The following is a 14618-nucleotide window of genomic DNA, read 5'->3' on the forward strand; positions in this document are numbered from 1 at the left end:
TAAACTCGAAAATTACGGATGAAACACAGAAAATTCATTGATCTTTCGATCTATGATACTTACCAAGTTTACTAGCCATAGGAAGAGGGAAGCAAAAGGGCAGAATCAACTGTCACAGGACTTGCCACTGTCATTTTTGTTTTGCTGAGACTCATTTTTCAGCTCCAGAAATTCTACTTGCAACATGAATCATTGTTCTCAATGTTTCTATGTCATGATGCCCCTTTACCTTTAAGGAACTGAAGGCATAGATTTGATCATCTCTATGAAAGCAAATCGTAGTCCAATATTTACATGCGAAGTAACAGAAATTTCAAAAGGCGGGTAGAAAGAGCCAGTATACAATCAACAGGCAAAATTGTAGAGGCAAATTGATTACCAGATTGCAGCTGCTACTTACATTTGAAAAGGCACACTTCAAGAGAGCCTAATATATGTTAACAATAGGCAAACAAGATGGAAGGTGCTTTCGATTGTTAACAGATAGATGCATCAGGCAACGTGGAAGATGCCATTCCATGTCAAGCTCCAATAGCATGATCCAGACTGCAGGCTGTTTCAATTTACTGTGATCTTATGGCGTCTGATTGAGCATTTTCCCAGTGTTCAGCCCCGCTGCTCCAAAATATAGCCCAGGGAACTCTGCCTTTGGAATCTGTATCAATCGTCAGAGTATTTCGTGGTTCAGTCATTGTAAGATAGATCAGACAACTTAAGATTTGAAATGTCAAAAGTTAGAAGATATGCACTGAAAGGATAATAAGAGATTTAGTTTAATTCTTTAGGGATTATAATAAGAGATTTAGTTTAATTCTTTAGGGATTATACCTATTTCACTGTGAATCTAATCCTGTGACGCCCTACTTTAGCTCCAATGAGTGAGTATGAGATAATAAAGGGGATTTATAAACATAGATAGATGAGTTAGTATTGTATTGAATCTAAGCATTTTGGGCTAATGGTGATGAGTTACTATTAAATTGAAGCATTTTGGGCTAATGGTGACATGACATGTTAATGAGTCAATTCTCTCAACTAAGAATGGTTTGGTGTTGGAATTGATAGAGTCACCACTAGACTTTACATGCTGTTTGATTAAGAATGATCCTAGCTTATGCATCATACTTCTGGGCATTGACAGGGACTTAAGTGGACATTGTGATATGGTGACTTGTTGCCAATGAAATGTTTTTCAAGTTAGGGTGAGAGATTATCAAGTAGAACTTTTAAGCCAATGGTTGAGTCTGAGTAGTGAGTCAATACTCCCACCTAGGCAGGTCGAGAGAAATCCTCCTCACTCAAAGAGGCATTTGATGGGTCAAAATCAGCAATTGGTAAAATAAATGATAAAATAGACATGCTATAAAATTGAAAGACCAGTTAGTTAATTTTTGGTACAAAATAAGCTTGTTAACCTAAAAATTAAGGCTAACAATATATTTGAGAGATCAAAGAAAGCAACTGACCTGTACATGGCAGAGAGAAAATAGTCATATGTTATCAACTGCCACAAGGTCTAACCAAAACCAAAGCCTTCACTAGCTTCATGGATAGCAAGCAGCAACCTTTCTTCTAATTGTTCCCTGGAAGAGTATTCTGGTAGATCTAGTTGGTTAAAACTGCACATTGATTGAAAGTTATTAATGTTTGGTTAGGATTCAAGTAAAGAGAAACATGAAAGCATCATATGCAATAAAATATAATTGAATGGAGGGAATGGAAAACACCAAGATGTAGAACATAATTATACCCCTGAAAGAATTTTACAATTGGTGGCAAGGCATTACCAGGTATGTGCAGAGGGCAGCCTTTCAGGAGCACCATATGCCTTGTGAATCTGAAACTGCTGGGGACCAGATATACCCTGTAATGCTTTAAACCCCTCCAGGGGAACCTGAATTACATCCAAAAGATTATAAATCCTGTCAACCAAACTTTACTATTCAACTCACCAGGCGTGCAAGGCCTTAATTGCTTGTTAGGAACAAAATGTTACTATACTATTGTGTAAGTGCACTGAAAATCAACAAGAAGAGATACATTTGTCTGCTAAATCTTTTTTTATTATGCTGTATTTATTCAACAGTGCTGCATAATCATGCACCATTCATTTTCAACTTCTATATGATGCTTTGTTTTAAGTGTAATTAGGTTTTCTCTTTGCCTGTGTTAGTAACTAGTTATGTGTCAGTAGTATCTCCTGTCAAAAGATCAAGAAAAGTCAAGTAAAAAAACAATAAAACTGTCATAATATACCTTTGATGTTCCAGTAACAAATTGTAGTAATCTCGCCATATCCTCCTTGTTAAATGATTTAACAACTTCCCAGAACCACTGAATTACAGTAGAAGCAGCTGAATATCCAGTATACTCTGTGTTGGCTTGAAGATCATCAACTGCATGATGCAAGATGAATTAAATGAAGTACAATACTCTGACTTTTAATTAAACAAGAAACAAACTTACGGTCAATCTCTGGAAGTCCACTTAGAAGAAGTTCAAGTTCCTTGTCATTGAATATTGAAATAAGTTCCTTAGGCACTAATTCATTGAAGCCTTCTAGAAAAGAATTGATCTGAGGACGAATAGCTGTGGTCAAAATGTGTTCAGCCACAAGATCCACATATTCATGCTTTGTCTCCTCAGTTACTCTGATATTCCTCCCTCCGGGAATAAGCTCATAGTCAGTGACCTTCAACAAAAGTAGTTACCAGAAAAAGTAAAAGTTTAGTCAATTAGGCATATGTATATTTATACATTATTTAATTTCCTTTTCTTCCATAGCTGAGGCCAGCAATATCTGAGTGTGGATTCAGTTACCCTAGTTGCGCAGATACTGAAGAAGAAATTTGACTATTAATATACATTTAAAAGGACTTAAGTTTGTATCCCTCCATCCTCCTGTTAATGTCCACTTTTGGCCGCAGTTTGGAGAGAATTACCAATAAAAGCTAATCAAAACCAGATTTTAAGAGAAAATGCCTTTGATGCTTTGAGCTTTTTTTCCCCTTCTTTTGTTTTCTATTGCTTTAGGATTCCTTCCATCATTGCCAGTGCAATGGGTTAAAGAATTTATATTCATCTGTATGTATTATAAACTTAACCCAAACCATATTTTATCAAAAATTAGGAAAACAAGGATTCGCCATGCAATCTCAAGAATGTACCAAAACTGGAATTTAATACTCAATCTGTTACCTGATTCTTCTCATAAAGGATGTGTTTTTCTTCATCAGCATCCTTGCTAAATGTTAAATCTGGAATGTCACTGACATCATTCTGTCCAAAACAGTACGAAATGCAGCTTATAGATAAAGATTAGCAAATGGAAAAGAGAGAAGTACAAAATGCATACCTCTAGCATCCATTTTAAGTTCTTATAATAGTCAGGATCCACAGCTTCTATGTCATGATAAGTCACTTTTACACCAAGAATGTGCTTGTAAAAGGACCGGGTGAAGTACACATCTAACAGTTGACCATCGAACAATGCTTTAGCGACCTGCATAGACACAAAAGAGGAATGATACAGAAGCTTTAAAATGCCAACAAAAAGTTCAAAAGTTAAGCAAGGGGCTAAAAGGCAATACCAAACGACCAACAAATTTGAAATAAGAAAGATGTTCTGTTTGGTATACTGAATTAGAGTTGGGCTGGAAAGTTGAATTATTGCCAACTGTAGTAAAAAGTAAAGCTCCTTTATCAAAAATGACCCTTGAAAGCAACTGATACCATTCCCTAGTCAAGCCACCAGCATCAATTCCTTCCTCGCCTTGAAATTGCACTGTTAAACGCCCCTTCAAATCCTGACTGGAGCGCAAACGTAACTGATTATAAGAATCCTCTAAAATATAGGCTCGACGAATACTTATCCTCAAAGGAGCAGCAAAGTGCTGATCATGTTGTTGTCGGATGTGTGAGCGAAAGTATGCCCTTTTGTTATCAAAATCAATAAGTCTTGGAACTTTTAACATCAGTGAAAGTGACTTTTCAAGTAAACTAGGGTTCTGTCTAATAAAGACATTTAGAAGGCGACGATGTTTTTCCACAACCTTAGCAAATGTCATGGTACTTGGTGCAGTAGGTGATAATGAACTCCCATAAGACTCTTTGACTTCTTGTGCAGTCACATTGTTATCTGGCTGACCAATAATCTGATTACTTTGAAGTTTTTCACACAAGAGGAAAAAAGCTTCTATATATGGCAATAGACTCTGTGCAGCAGGAGGAAGAGGTGCTGTAGGAGCGAAAGGGCCACCAATTTCTCCTACATCATGTAAAGATGACAAGAAGGATGCTATCTGTCCTATCTGTATTTCTGTTGCACTTATGCAATCACTCAGTGCATGCCATAGTGGATCAAGTACTGAATTAAGATTCCACAGTATGGATTGTTCCTCCTCAACATTTCCGTCTTTACTTGAATCAATTGAAGCAAGTTTACTGAGTACTTGTAACACACGCAAGATTGAGGCTCCGCCCACTGAAACACTACCATGTTCCAGAACATTTGAATTCCTCATAGTTGAGAGCTCAGCAATAGCAGAAGAACTCAAGCAATGAACTAAATCAGCCAACTCATTTGCAAAAAAATTACGGTGCGGAGTAGCAACTGATGCCAATTTCTTCACCACCTCAGCGGTAAGTGAATATACTTTTTCTGAAAGTCTGGTTCATATAAATAATTCTTAATCAGATAATTGTTCATAAAAATAATAGAAGAGACTAGTAATGCAAAAAAAAAAAAAAATAGTAAAGATATTGAAGAAAATTTAATAAGTATTGGCGCAGTGTAGGTGGAAACTGAAAATAAATCAGATAATGCAGAATACAATAACACAATGGATCTCAAGGTTCAAAATCTCAAGATGTAAGCTGTATGGGAGTTTTCGTCTTCGATACTGTTTCAGTATGTTCAGATGCATTGTATGAGTTGAAAGTCGAAAGAGGAAGGAGATGAAGTAGAGGAAGTGGTATCGAGTTTCGGTAATTTACTGAAACATGTTTCAACCGTTTTATCTGGCATGGTACAGTATTTCAAACAATGATTGATCTATCATCTAAAAGTTCCTTGTGTAATGCAAAAAGAAGAAATCATGTGAATAGGAATACAAGTGTATCTAGACAGTAAAACCAATCAAACTACAGCCCTTAGAAAAAAACTTGCAGGAACTTGAACAGAGTTGCTATGGTTTTTGGTAAAAAGGATGGAAAAGGCAACAGATTTCTCAGGCAATGACTTGGTCCTTACGCATTAGACATTTAGGTCCCAAATAAGTAAAACAGGTATAGAAGAAGATAATCACCCTTCATGTGCAAGAATGCGACACAAATTGCACAAGTCAGATTTTGGAAGCTGCAAGAAAATTTCGTGTCGATTAACAGTATTTTTTAAACTTGAAGATGGCACATCATCACTTGACTTTTGGTTCTTCTCCAAACTAGGCCTTTGTTTGGAACTCAAATTTTCACTTATGTCATCAGTAGTTCCAGATGCCAACTGGGTTTTAGAAAATCCCACACCTTGTCCGAAGCATGGTTCACAATCAATTTCTGAGACAGCATTGCTTACCACTACTTGGAGCAAGCACATGACCTGAAACAAAAATTAATGAGCAATACGTTCAGGTACAGTTTCAATGGAAATTTGATACTCTAACTTAAGCTTGTATGTACCTGCTCAAGATGTGCATTGCTGCGCAAAAATAAAGGTCTGTCCAAAAGCTTCAGAAGTAATATTAAAGGTACAAACCCACTGGCTGAAGTTCGCATATCAAGGGGAGCGTTTGTTTCAAGAGTCTTCTCTTTACCTTTCTCCCATTGAATTGATGAATACACAATTGAAGCAGATCCAACAGTTGAAGGATCAAAGTAGAAAAGTGTGCTTGCAAAATGCACATGATTTTTAGCCAGATATGTCAGAATTTCAAGAAGCCGGCGTGACACTAAAGGGGGAAGACCTTACGTGAAAAAGGAAGACCATACTTAATAAAGAACGCAAAAGCAACAGTAGAGAGCAATGTAAATCAGAAGACAGTACCATCAATGTGTTGTGGTTGACCATAAACGACATCCCACCGACATCCATAAAGCCGTTGGGAAGCTGAACAAATTGATTGTGCAGACCCTTCAACTTCAAGCCTTATCATATCAATTAGCAGGCCAACCAGAATACCGCAGGTGACACCATGCGCACATAGGTTCAGCAGTAGTCTTTGAAGAAGGCCTTTGCTGAGGGGCTGCACGTAGTAAAAAAATTAACATAATCAGTTACATATAAATGTATCTAAAATTTAGCCAAATAAGCAAGTAGCAATTAGCTTTGTCAAAATTACTACCAACTTACTATTGAAATTTTAGCCACTGCTATTATTTCTTTTCTTTTCTTTTTCTTTCAAAAAAAAAAGAAAATTTATTCTAGAGATGACTCACTTTCCCAAATATACCTCCTAACTCAGTAATCAAAACAAGGAAAACATTGAAAATGGAAAGCCACAACATTTCCATTGATCCAGCAGATCTCAATGCCGGTTGCCTTCCTACTCCATCTTAAAGGAGCAAATATCAATCTGAGTTTATCACAAGACCAAAAACAGTATAGAGTATATACGATCATGTTTACTATAAAATACCAGAATAAAAGCTTCTCCATAAGTTGATTGTTCATATTCCAAGTACAAACCAGAATGACATAGTTTAGCATCATGGTTCAAAACATTGGTCCGTAGTGATCAGCTGAGACAAAACATCGCATTCCACCCACAAATCTACCCATGGAATGCATCTAAGAAACGAGGCACGTCTTCATCTTTTTCTGCAAACCTCTTCAGCTTCTGCTGCTATCATTCATCTATGTGAGTGGCTTCTACTGAATTTCAAGGGCAAAGTGATTTACAAGACCAAGACACAATAAGTGGCGATAGGTAGAAAATGTTGTCTTAATAAAAGAGTCTTCTTCAACCCACTGAAACACAGGTTCCAAACTAGAAATCAACTTGGACAAGCTGTGTCACTATTTTTGTGGTCAGACCATCAGGTCCATTGGTTGTTGCATATCAACAAGAATATTGACCTGATCAAGCCCATGGGTCGAACCGATCTAAGTTAACTGATTGAACCACATATCTATTAAGTATTATTTTAAAGATATTAAAAAATTTAAATGTGTTATAGTCCTTTAATATTAGAAAAATATTATCTAATTGTTTGGTACAAGAATGAATAAACTCAACGAAAAAATCATAATCTTTTTTCCACTTGCATCATCCTTCTAGTCATTTTTTGCACATATAGCGAGTGTAGACAATAGATAAAAACTAAGATTAAAATACAGAATAATTATACAAATGCCACAAATAGAAAGCAAACAAGTACTGCCGAATAATGTGTAAAAAAGTACATCTAGGGATATAAGGATCGCTAGAAAAGAATGTCACAATTATAAAGTTCATCTCATTTAGAGGCTTGTTTGACAATTTTCATGTTAAGAAATGCTAGCTATATCTCAAAATGTCTCATGATAAAAAAAAACATTCAAGTCATGGGAGCAAAAGATTTCTTGAAATGAATAGATCATATATATTTACTACTAAAAATACTGCAAAGTTCTCATTACCATCACAAGATTCCAATTTTAAGTGAGTTGTGACTCAATACCACCAGCTAGCCAAAGAATCTCCATTAAATCCGGAAATGGTAATCTAACCACAATTGCAAATCACCAAAACAATCCTAACCCATACTTTCAATTGATGCCACCCTTCAGTCCATGCTCGGTCAATCAATCACCCTCCCCCATTTCGCTTTCATTTAGGCCTTCTAAGAGTGATCACCCAAAACCTCTCCCTTAAAAAGATGCAAAGCTGCAAAGGTGGGGTTGACAAATGAATAAAGAGGAGCATAAGAAAAAAAAAACCAAAGAGATTAACCAATTAGGATAAGTAGAATTGAGGAAAGAGGGTCAATGGAGGGAGGTGGCCGACATCCAAAGAGAGTCTAAAGAGGCAAAGATTGTTGGTGCGATCATGCTCCAATTTGATTGTGTCAGACAAAGGTGCTCTGATGTTTGGTTGTATGCTTAGTCAAATGTATGCTTGACTTAAGTGTTTAAGTTAAGACGATGTGTAAAGCTTATATAGCGTCTTAAATAGGTCAAAGTTGGCTTGATAGTTAACAAACAATGAAGTCTTTAAGTTAAGGTTGATTAAACACTTGGCGATGGAAGTCTTGGAGGTAAGGCCTCATAGCATGTGGAAGTCCTAGAGGCAAAGCTTCTTGGCAAGTTGAAGTCCCAAAGGCAAGGCCTCTCGGCAAGTGGAAGTCTCGGCAAGTGGAATTCCCAAAGGCAAGGTTTTTGGCAAGTTGAAGCCCCAGAGGCAAAGCCTCTTCGCAAGTGTAAGTCCCGGAGGCAAAGCATCCTCGCAAGTCAAAGTCCTAGAGGTAAAGCCTCTTGGCAAGTGGAAGCCCCAGAGGCATCGCTCCGTAGCAAGTGCAAGTCCCAAAAGCAAGGCCTCTTGGCAAGTAGAAGCCTCGAAGGCAAGTCTTCTTAGCATAGAAGATCCAGAAGTGAAGCTACTAAGCACATGAAGTCTCAGAAACATGAGCTCTTGGCCGCATCAGGTGAAGTTGAGAGTCGAATGCACCTGTATGAAGTGTTACGAGTGACACTAAGGCGCCGATCTTAAAAATAGTTTTGAGTTGAGTATTCAGTTGTCCTAAAGAATTATTTTACAATCGACTAGAACTTCAGTTGACTCATTAGTCAACTTAGGATAATTCAATATTTCTATGTGTTTTTATTTTAGGGCTTAGTCGACTGAAGTATATTCAGTCAATAGTCAATTGATGTTTAACATGAGTCTACTATTTCAAAGCACATAGGATTAATGACCTGACAAATCCTAGGGAACACTTATGTACAAGCTATGTGCATATACTCAATGATCATGATCAAAAATTATTTTTAAAATGTTAATTTAAAATAAAATAGTTTTAGAAAATTCTAGTTGAACATATATGTCCATAGAAGTTTTTTGAAATCAAATAGATAAAAAGTTTAGATTAAAACATTTCTAGGCTTTTCAATTTTGTGTCAATCTTTAAAAAATAATTATTTTCATAGAGAAATCTTTTACATGGATAAAGTCTATACAAAATTTTGCATTTTAAAAATTTAAATGTTGGAAAGCACAGAACTCAATCGACGGAATCTTGTGAGCATTCATCTGAAAGGCTACTTCAACAAACTCGAATCTATCTGAAACTCTAGTTTCAGCCTGAATTTAGGTTCTATTCACCACCAAGTTTTTCATTTAATCCTTAAGCCTCTCAAACTCATAGGTGAATGTTAGAATTAAGGTTTATAAATTCTAGGAGTTAATGTTAGTGCAAATTGAAGTTTTTAAAGAGGAGAGTGGGAAAAGTGAGGAGCTTCTGTTCTTTATAGAAAAGAACCATTGAGAAAATAATTTCACTAGCCTAGTCACAAAACTCCTGCCAGTGTCGGGTCACGGGAAAGGGTCAGGTCCCGGAATCTATTGTATGTAGCCTACATATTGTACATCATCTTATCTTGCATTTTGCAAGAGCTTGATTCTATAATCTCAAGGTCACATGACAATAACTTTACCGTTACGCCAAGGCTCTCCTAGAAAATAATTTCACTAGGCTTAAGGAAAATGATTTTTTAAGGGAGTAGTTGTTTATGATATTAACAAGTGGTCTAAAATATTTTAAGGTTGAAACATAGTGATAAAGTAAGTGGGAGGAAAAATTCAAGGTTGAATTTTTTGCTTATGAAGAGAGAAATTTATGTATGTGATTTCCATATTTTAATCTAATCTTCTCAACAAATGCTATAGTTGTATTTTTTTGATATCTCATCTTGTTAAAAATAGGTACAAGTCGGGAAACAGCCTCTTGCAAAAACCAAGGTAAGATTGCGTATAATGGATCCTTCCCCAGACCGCTCTCTCCCGCATGGAGAGAGCTTCGTGCATCGGGCTGCCCTGTTTTCATTTTGTTAAAAATACACTTAGTATCATGGAAATTCGGTTGAAGTTAGATAATTAGATGAGTATCATGTAAGCTCAAAGTTTAGCATTGGAACTACTGTTCAAGTAGAAGAAATTGAACCTTTTTTGGGTTAAAGGAGGAGAAATTTAAATGATGATTTTGATGTATATCAAACTTAGGAATCATAACTTAAATTTGACATTAATTTTAAGAGAAGTAAGACTTTAAATTTTTTCTTTTATGTATATCAAAGGGGAGAAGCGAAGTATTTAAGTTAGAAATGTTTACTTAACCTTGACATAGAAAACATAATTAAAATGATTTGGATTGCTCTAATCTAAAACCTATTGTCAAACATCAAAAAGAAAAAGAGATAGATTGTTAGTGCAATGATGCTCCTGCTTGGTCCTATTAGACCAAGGTGTTTTGATGTGTTGTACACTTGGTCAAAAGTGTTTAAATTAGGATAATGTGTTGAGCATATATGGTGGGTCAAGTAGGTCAATATCGAATAGATACTTGACAATGGATGAAATTTAAGTTGGTCAATGTAGACTAGACACTTAACAATTAAGAAGTCTAGTAGGTGTTGGCATAGAAAAGGTCCAATAAGTGGTGGCAATGGTTAAAGTTTTGGAGGCAAGGCCTCTTGGCAAGTGGAAGTCCCAGAGGCAAATCTTATTGGCAAGTCAAACAGAAGCAAGGCCTCTTGGTAAGTATAAATTCTAGAGGTATGACTTCTTGGTAACTTGAAGTCCCAAAGGCAAGCTTGGTAAGATGAAGTTCTGAAAGCAAGGTTTCTTGGCATAGATGAAGCAAGGCTTATCAACATGTAAAATTCTGGTAGCACGACCTCTTGGCAGGTAATTTGTAGTGAAGCTGAGAATAAGTGCACTTGTCTAAAAGATTACGGTTGGGACTAGATTTGGGAAAATATTCGGGCCTTAAGAATGGTCTAAGTAAAGTATTCCACTGATTGAAAGTGCTTTTCAACTAGAACTTGACTAGAATGTATTTATGTGTTTCTGCTACAAAGCTCAGTCAACTACAAATGAAACCAAGTAACAACGCGAATGAAAGCAAGTAAAAGCAATTTAAAAGAAGAGTTTCATCTTATAGTGTTTATTTATTATAATTTTTATTATTTATCTTTGTATTGTCTTATTGTTGTTTGTAAGCTCATATTTAAAGAGGTTTCTTTACCTTCGGAAGGCATGCAAGAAGGAGAAAAATAAAGGGGTTCTAGGTGTTCAGGTGTTCCATAACTGACTCATAGACGTGTCATAGGTCAAATAGTAGGAATCAATGGTTTCGAACTACATAAAGAGTAAGTGTCAGCATTATTTCTTGTTTTTTGTCTTTTATTTGATATACCACGCCATATTACCTTGATTGCAATCATGAACAAGCAAAACGAAGCAATCAGCTATTCACATCCCTCCCCCTAGCCTCTAGCCGTACCATCTATTCAACAAAGACTTACCTATACCTCTCATATTTACTAGAACATGGTTAGTAGGCAAACTTGGGTTTCCAATAGGTTAACAAGATTTTATGGTTTTGAATTTTTTTAGCAAAAATATTTAGTTGAAAAAAGGATAAACTTACCTTTATATATTTTCATAATATATAAGGTTACTTTTGGACATTGTTTACCTAATGAAACAATGGTGGTTTTTTCATAAAAGATTGAAAACTCAAGTTGTGGTAGAGTTTTAGTGTTGAACTAAGACTATTAAAACTGTAGAGTTTTGATACTATATCAAAATGTTGACACATGGTGTTAGTGATGAATTGGCTGTGGAGGGAGGGGAGAGATGAAGAAGAAGAAAAAGTAGACGAGAAGACAATGGGAGCATGGTTCAAAAGTATCATAGGGTTGGAGTTTTGGCTCCTACATTTTAGCAATATTGTTTAAGTTAGATGTGACTTGTGGTTTGATATATGTATTTAGTGTGCAAGTAGTTGTGACAATTCCAAGAGATTGCATATGGAGCTCGTGGAGCTTGTTAAGTAGTGACACCAAGTTGTTGACATGGCGATCATGGATATCTCGTGCTTAGTGGAGTGAGGAGTCTGATGGACTTGATGGGATTAAGTTGTTGGACATAGAGTCAAGGACTCCTAAACTCAAGAGCTTGGCTTAACTTGTCACGTTAGAGCTCAATGAGGAGCTCAGTGAAAAGAGACGAAGACTTGGATCGAGTAGGAAATTGACAAGGAGCACAGTGAACCCAATGAACTTACATTTTAAATATGAGAGTCATGAGAGGTTGTAATCTTAGGTAGTTAATAATATTATGTTGCCTAGTTAGTGGGTAAACTACCTAGAGCTTGGTTGTGAAGCATTGGTCTCATATTTTGTCAAGCATCTTGAGTCCCAACCTTCGTGTAGGTTTATAGATTACCTAGAGCTTGGTTGTGAAGCATTGGTATCATATTTTGTCAAGCAGCTTGAGCCCCAACCTTCATGTAGGTTTATAATGGTGTGTTAATCAAGTGAAGTAGAACAACTAAGATTTCTAGTCAACTGAACATGACAATCAATTAAGCAATCAAATCAATTGATTAGCTGATTGGGCAGAAGGTTTAAATAACTGGAGGCTTGAGTAGTAGACTGGAAACAATTACCAATAGAATGAAATTATAGTTGTTGTCATCCAACAATCAATTGTGTGCAGAAACTATCTTTTCCGATATGAGAATATTTAATGCTAGTCGAATGTATGAAAATGATGTGAATTGGGATTATATTTTTTTCTTTGAGTTCTTTAACTATTGTTTAAATTTTTTTTTCTTCATCTTCTCTTGTGCAAAGGAGGTTATGAGAGATATAGAAATCTTGGCGGATTTGGGTTGCAGTTCAAGCCTAATGAGGCATTCTAGTCATGTTATGTGTCTTGGTGTTGATGGGCGTACCAAGAACTAACCTTAATGGAGGAAGCATAGGAGAAAAGTAAATACCAAAGGAGGAAGAAGCAACCACTCGAGTCTTGGGAACTCACAAACCATAAGCAAAGCCGTCCCTGTCTCAAGACCTCACAAACCATAAATGAAGTTGTTGTCTTGAGACCTTGCAGAAGCCTCACAAAAGTCATTACCATCTCCCAGAGCCTTGCAGATCTTGCATGGAATCATTGTCAACCTCGTATGGATTTGTGGGCATCTTAAGACCTTATGAAAGCTTTCAAAATCATCACCCTTATCACAAAGTGTTGCCAAAGTCTGAGTGTCATCTCAAGCCTACTGCATGTATCGATTGATTACAGGATTTAAAGCATTGCCATGCTAACCAACGCAGAATGAAATTCTAATCCATCCATGATTGAGATTTACTAAAAGTACACCAATTTGCCATTGTCAGATTATTTCAGTTCGACCATTAGACCACATCAATTTTAAACCTGTGGTTTCATTTTCGTTCAAGTTAATCCACCAACACATTCAGGTTTTGATTCGTTCAACTCCTCTAGCTTCATCTTCTTCCATGGGCTATGTCGAGGCATGACCTCCTCCTTTTTCTTCTTCATTTCATCAAAGCCCACAAATTTGCTGATAAACTAGGATTTTGATTGGTCCAACTGTTTATTCAACATCATCTTCTTCCATGTGCTATGTTGAGAAACAATCCAATGCTCCTCACATGAACCAAACTCCTCTATGTGAGTAGCCTTCGACCACTAGCCATCAGCAACGTGTATCAATATGTCAACATGGCATCAAAATAGTGTTAGTCTGTCCAAGGATTGAAAACTCTAGCTTGAAATTATACTTAAAAACCTGGGTTAGCATCACATTGAATGCAGCACACTGATTTCATCCTATAATAAAAATGTCCATTGAGGTTGTGAGATCATGAAAGTTCCCAAACCACCATCAAATGTGCAGGATGAAATTTACTCATTAAGGATGATATAACTTATTTAAATATCAAGGATGATATAACATATTTAAATTTCAGACATTAAGTGCACCTACCATAAATACGGAAATCAAAATATCAATCACCATTAAACATAGAAATGTATAATGATTTCACCCTATAGTAGAAATGTCAGATGAGGTTTGAGATGATGAAAATTCCAAAGGATCTAACCACCATTAAACGTGCAGGAGGATATACATATTCAAATTTTAGTCATCCAGTGGTCCGACCATGCATAGCAAAATCAAAATATCAGTATCACCATTAAGTTCATTGTCAGGCATCATCTTTAACTACAAAATATATTTTAATGAAGAGGAAGAGAAGTACCTGAGCTAATCTCAATAGACGAATAAGAGCCTTTAGAGCATTTTCATCAACAAGAGGCAGCCCTTCGATTTCTTTGCTCTTTGAAGTGCTTGGATTTGCAGATAGAATCCTTCGGTCAATTGTTACACCCACTCCTCTATCCATTACCGCTTGCCTGTTAACTGTTATTCTCCTGCCATCATGCCTATGGTTGCCTCCAAAGAGGGTGCTTCGATAGTGATACCGATTGTTTCGTCTATCTCTGAGCATTTGTGCCTCAGCAACCAAAGCTGGAGGTAGCCTGGACAAAACTGCTTCAGGAGAGGTCAAAAGTACCTGGATAGAAAAAGTAGAGAATAAGGAGATTTGT

At 36.4% G+C, this 14618-nt stretch overlaps 1 protein-coding gene across 2 annotated transcripts in view; it reads right to left on the reverse strand.

Annotated features, from left to right (window-relative positions):
- Positions 1-230: 230 nt before the first annotated feature.
- The window catches only part of LOC121969836 (E3 ubiquitin-protein ligase UPL1-like), a 28811-nt gene continuing 14423 nt past the window's right edge, over positions 231-14618 (reverse strand). For both annotated transcript variants that reach the window (XM_042520106.1, XM_042520105.1), the window contains exons 5-16: positions 14270-14584; positions 6041-6239; positions 5677-5960; positions 5307-5596; positions 3591-4668; positions 3356-3502; positions 3199-3279; positions 2467-2692; positions 2257-2396; positions 1788-1894; positions 1467-1619; positions 231-655 (exon numbers count right to left, since the gene is read on the reverse strand). In XM_042520106.1, coding sequence (XP_042376040.1) covers positions 1517-1619; positions 1788-1894; positions 2257-2396; positions 2467-2692; positions 3199-3279; positions 3356-3502; positions 3591-4668; positions 5307-5596; positions 5677-5960; positions 6041-6239; positions 14270-14584 — 2970 coding nt within the window. In that variant the 3' untranslated portion in view covers positions 231-655; positions 1467-1516. The remainder of the gene's footprint in view (positions 656-1466; positions 1620-1787; positions 1895-2256; positions 2397-2466; positions 2693-3198; positions 3280-3355; positions 3503-3590; positions 4669-5306; positions 5597-5676; positions 5961-6040; positions 6240-14269; positions 14585-14618) is intronic.

The sequence above is a fragment of the Zingiber officinale genome, chromosome 4A (assembly GCF_018446385.1).
Source record: "Zingiber officinale cultivar Zhangliang chromosome 4A, Zo_v1.1, whole genome shotgun sequence".
Classification (NCBI taxonomy): domain Eukaryota; kingdom Viridiplantae; phylum Streptophyta; class Magnoliopsida; order Zingiberales; family Zingiberaceae; genus Zingiber; species Zingiber officinale.